The sequence below is a fragment of the Odontesthes bonariensis genome, chromosome 14 (genome assembly GCF_027942865.1).
Source record: "Odontesthes bonariensis isolate fOdoBon6 chromosome 14, fOdoBon6.hap1, whole genome shotgun sequence".
Classification (NCBI taxonomy): Eukaryota; Metazoa; Chordata; class Actinopteri; order Atheriniformes; family Atherinopsidae; genus Odontesthes; species Odontesthes bonariensis.
This window is the reverse complement of record NC_134519.1, coordinates 5,082,072-5,087,398: the sequence shown is the minus strand read 5'-3', so window position 1 is coordinate 5,087,398 and position 5,327 is coordinate 5,082,072. Positions and strand designations below refer to the sequence as shown.

At 47.4% G+C, this 5,327-nt stretch overlaps 1 protein-coding gene across 1 annotated transcript; it reads right to left on the bottom strand.

Moving 5' to 3' along the window:
• Positions 1 to 2,747: 2,747 nt before the first annotated feature.
• Positions 2,748 to 5,022, bottom strand: LOC142398599 (tripartite motif-containing protein 16-like). Its single transcript, XM_075482662.1, has one exon. The coding sequence runs from the start codon at positions 4,993 to 4,995 to the stop codon at positions 3,328 to 3,330; it is 1,668 nt and encodes a 555-aa protein (XP_075338777.1). The 5' UTR covers positions 4,996 to 5,022; the 3' UTR covers positions 2,748 to 3,327.
• Positions 5,023 to 5,327: the final 305 nt, after the last annotated feature.

Genomic DNA, 5,327 nt, shown 5'->3' with positions numbered 1-5,327 from the left:
GTCCATGCGATGCTGCAGAGGCGTGTCAACCAAGACAGCCGCACAACATCCAGAGCCTTGAGAAACTCAGACAAACCTCATCCACCCCCGGGGCCCTGCTACCGAGGAGTTTTTTGACCACCTCGGCAACGTCCGCCCCAGAAATGGGAGGCCCCACGTCCAAGCTCCCCAACTCTGCTTCCTCATCGGAAGGCGTGTCGGTAGGATTGAGGAGGCCCTCAAAGTATTCCCCCCACCGACTCACAATGTTCCTAGATGAGGTCAGCAGAGCCCCGCCCTCACCATACACGGTGTTGATGGTGCACCGCCCCCCCCTTGACACGACAGGCACCGACCACCTTACGGCCACAGCTCCGGTCGGCCGCCTCAACAATGGAGGCACGGAACATGGCCCATTCGGACTCAATGTCCCCCACCTCCCCCGGGACACGGTTGAAGCTCTGATGGAGGTGGTGATCAGTTGGCAGCTCCGCCCCTCTCTTCACCCGAGTGTCCAGGACATACGGCCGCAAGTCCGACAATACAACCACAAAGTCGATCATCGAGCTTCGGCCTAGGGTGTCCTGGTGCCAAGTGCACCTTTGGACCCCCGTATGCCTGAACATGGTGTTCGTTATGGACAGTCCATGACGAGCACAGAAGTCCAGCAACAGAACACCACTCTGATTCAGATCGGGGGGGCCGTTCCTCTCAATAACCCCCTTCCAGGTCTCACTGTCATTGCCCACGTGAGCATTGAAGTCCCCCAGCAGGACGAGGGAGTCTCCAAAAAGTGTGGGTACTCTGAACTGCTGCTTGGTGCATAAGCACAAACAACAGTAAGGACCCGTCCCCCCACCCTAAGGCGGAGGGAGGCTACCCTCTCACTCACCGATGTACCGGCGCACAGCCGGGGGGGGGGCTTCAGTGGCCAAGGATCAGACCGCCATGGTCTCTGTCTTCGGCTGTCGCCCAGTTCACATTGCACCCGACCCCCTTTGGCCCCTCCCACGGATGGTGAGCCCGTCAGAAGGGGGACCCACGTCATATTTTTGGGCTGTGCCCAACCGAGCCCCGTGGGCTCAGGCCCGGCCACCAGGCACTCGCTGCCTGGCCCCACCCCTGGACCTGGCTGCAGGGGTGGGGCCTCGGTGACCCGCGTCCAGGCAAAGAAAAACGTTGTCCAATAATATTCTTCAGGTTTTATGAGCTGTTCTTTGTCTGGTCCCTCATCTTGGATCTGTTTGCCTTGGTTGACCCTACCAGGGGCTTAAAGCCCCGGGCAACATAGCTCCCAGACTCATTGGGGCAATTCAACCCCCCCACCACGGTAAGGTGACAGCTCATGGGGGGGTATCTAAGACTAGTTTTTTATATTTAGGTAAGTCATAAATAAGAATGGATTGATTGAAATATAAACATTTACTGCAGAAGTGTTGCAGATTTTGTCAGTAATTATACATTTTATCCGAACTGGTCCTCATCCCTTCATTCATCATTTAAACTGGTGTCTATGGGTCAGAAGTGGGTTTTAAATTGTGTTTTGGATTAGTTTTGGCAGTTAGTTGTTGTAGTTCACATTTCTTTTGTTTGGTTTGCTTCAATCTTTCCTTTTAATTTCATTCTCAGTTGCCGCGTTATTTGAAAAAGGTAAAAAGCTTAACGTGGGAAGAACAGATTCACATTTTCAGTCTTGATTGTAACAGAAGTTCAGGTCCAGATGTCTCTCCTCTTTGATTATTAACAGCCAGCAGAAGTTTTAAAGTGCTTATGCTTATCATTATGAGTCTTTAAAAGTCTGCTTTTTAGGCAGTTGTCTGTGGGCATAAACACACTGAGCAGCCAGTATAAAACCACAGAAAGTAAAGATAAAAACAAAAAGTCTGAATGAAAGTTCTGCAGACATATATAAAAGAGTATTTAGTCTAACTGTGAGAAAACACGCCCGAATTTCAGCTGAATATTGAGTGTTTCATTTTGGATCAAAATGAGATTTATATAGACAGATATTCAGGAATTACAGGTGATAAATGAAATAAAATAAAACCTGGATATAAGTATGAACATTATCCTTCTGTCAGGCAGATAGAAACTGATATTTCATTACATTAACTTGTTTATATCCACGCTGTCGCTGCTGAAAGTGGATAAATGGAGCCTAAAGAGTGAGATTCCCTGACGAAATCAAAGCTTGTGGATCATGTGACATGTTCAGAATCCCAGACTGATGTTAACAGGTCGGTGTGATCTTCATCAACAGTGCATACAGTCTCTTCATATTTGGCACGGATGTTATTTCTGCTCCCAGTTCATTACTTCACTGATTTCTCACAGCTCCCACAGAGTTGTTGAAGCTCACACAGTTACCTCTGGCTGCCACTTGGTGGCGCCAGATGTCCATGTTTCATCTGAAGGGGCTCCTGTCCCACGTGCCTCTCACCTGAAAGGAGGAGGCGGGTCTGGGGAATGAACGCGTTCATTTCCAGGGTGTATTCTGGAGTACCAAACGAGAGCCTGGATGATTCCACCAGGTCATTTTACCTGTGTGAGATCACTGGAACTCACCTGACAGCTGTGAAACGGACCTCTGCTCAGCCCCGCCTAGGACCCAGAAACCAAAAAAACAACAACAGCCAGACACACTTGCTCTCACTCAGTTTGAACTCTCTTTCATTTAAGCAAAATTTATGTGTTCTTGCACTTCTGTGCATTTTCACATCAAAACAACACAAGTGAGTGTATTTCTAAAGAAAAAGAAACCAGAGGCATTTTTTCTTAGCCACAATAAGTTTATTGATCGAACGTTTTTCAACTACATAGTGAATCAAAGTGCGCTTCTACAGCAAGATATTTAGGCAACATATGAAGATAATTATTGGGTCATTAAAACACACATTTATGAAGCTAAGAATGGTCATTAACAGCAAAGAGGAAGAGATCAGCAATAGGTTAACATGTTAGCGTGTGATTTTTCCCTTCTTTAACAGTTCAAAAAGCAACTTAAAATGTTATTTCTTAGCTATTCAAAAGCAAATACATCTGAGATGTGTCATAATAAATGATATATATAGCTGTGTAAAGAAGCATCAATCTCACACCTCAGAAAGGTTTGACAGGTGAGTCTACATGTGAAAATGTAGCTTAAAGAGCTTGTGGGCAGAAAAGAATAAAAGCCTGTAATGATATTGGAAAACATCAATAAAAAGCAACCTCTGATGGGCAACACAATACCAGCAAATGAAGGTGAAAAGTTCAATTAAACAAAACTCTGCTCAATTATTAAGCTTTAAAACCAGCTAATGTTAGAGGAAAACTGTGTTTCGCATTTTTTAATCAACTAACTTTTATCTACTTAAGCTGACAGAACTCTGCTGAGGATCCAGAGCCCCAAACATAAACTCCAGCATAGAGCAGCTGAGTGAATGTGGTCTGGACTCTGTGGAGGAGAGTCATGGTTCCAGAGACGCTGTAGAAGGACAGAATACCTGCTCTGTGATCCAGGTACACTCCCACTCTGGAGGCCCGAGGACCTGAGATGGAGGTTTCTATGTTGTTGTGCAGAAATATATAACCGCCTGAGTAACAATATAATGCCCAAGATTTGTCATTAAATCCAAATACACATTCATTCCCTCTTCCTGCTCTGCTGATGTTCTTGTATGCGACTGCTACACGAACTGTTCTCCCTCCCATCTCCACCTCCCAGTAACAACGTCCAGTCAGACTCTCTCTGCTCAGAACCTGCTCCCACTCAGTGAATCTGTCTGGATGACGAGAATAAGACTGAAGTTGATCCATTACTGTCACTTTTCTGTTCCCCTCTGACAGTAACAGATGTCTGTGTGCTGTGTTTGGATCCAGTGTGATTTCACATGAATATTTTAAGAAATCAGCTCTGCTCTCTGGCTGTGACAGTAAAACATCCACTTCAGCGACTCTCAGTGAGATGTTGGCCCATTCCTCTCTCAGGATGTCCTGTAGTTTATCTCTGAGCTCTGACACAGCTGCTGTCACATCCTCAAAGTGCCTCAGAGGACGGATCTGGATGCTGGATGAGTGTGTAGCCCCCCTGAGTGCTGCCACTGAGGGGCAGCTGTGCAGAAACTGGCTGTGATCCTCTGTGTGTGAGAGCTGCTGCAGCTCAGCATCTTTCCTCTTCAGCTCAGTGATCTCCTGCTCCAGCTTCTCCTGAAGCTCTTTGACTCGACTCCCTTCGGCTTCCTGCTGGGATCTGATCTGCTGCTTCACATCAGAGCTTCTTTTCTGGAGGAGACGGATCAGCTGGCTGAAGATCTTCTGGCTGTGCTCCTCTGTTTTATCAGCAGACTGATGGATGGCCTCCAGCTGCTGCTGAAGCAGCTTCACATCTTTCTCTGCGTCCTGGATTCTCTGCTGGATCTGCTGCCGACTCCCCTCCAGCTCTCTCTGCCTCTCAGTCCTTTCTGCTGCAGCTGACACTGTGTCGTGGCCTTTATGTTCCTCCACAGAGCAGAGATAACAGATGCACTTCTGATCGGTACGGCAGAACATCTTCATCACCTCATCGTGAACAGAGCAGATGTTCTCCTGGAGCTTCTTGGAGGGCTCCACCAGCTTGTGTTTCCTTAATGGAGCCACATCATAATGAGGCTGAAGGTGATTCTCACAGTAAGAGGCCGGACAGGATAAACAGGACTTGATGGCTTTCAGTTTTCTCCCAGAGCAGAAATCACAGGCCACATCTTCAGCTCCAGCATAGCAGTGATCAGCAGGAGCAGCTTGGAGTCCAGTTTTCTTCAGCTGCTCCACTAAATCAGCTAACATGGTGTTTTTCCCCAGGACAGGCCTCGGTATGAAAGTTTTCCTGCACTGAGGGCAGCTGTGGATTCCCTTCTGATCCTCTCCATCCCAGTGGGTTTTAATACAGCTCCTGCAGTAGCTGTGTCCACAGGGAATAGCCACCGGATCCATCAGCAGATCCAGGCAGATCGAACAGCAGAAGCTTTCTCGGTCCAGCTGAACTCCTTTCTGCGCCATTTCTCCTCTCAGATCAGCGACTGACTGAGTTTCACTTCCTCAAAACTGAAACTCCTTTGAGCTCTGATCTATAAATGACGTGTCGGTGCAGAGAACAGAGCCTATCAGCTCCCCTCCTGTTGGTTATACCCATCATGAGCTGCAGATCTGAAGGGGAGGGAACAAGGAGACATGTGGGCCGAGTGGAGCCGCTGTGGCTGAGAGCAGGAAGTGTTTTTATCTCTATGTACGACACAATTTCCCATCTAATTATACTGCTCACATCAACCTTTAGGTTGTCAACTATTTCTAACGTTTTAGGGTTCACAGTTTGTCTTTTAGGTCTGTTAAAT

Excerpts from the sequence above, each read along its gene's own strand:
- LOC142398599 (XM_075482662.1), bottom strand. The coding sequence starts at position 4,995 with ATGGCGCAGAAAGGAGTTCAGCTGGACCGAGAAAGCTTCTGCTGTTCG.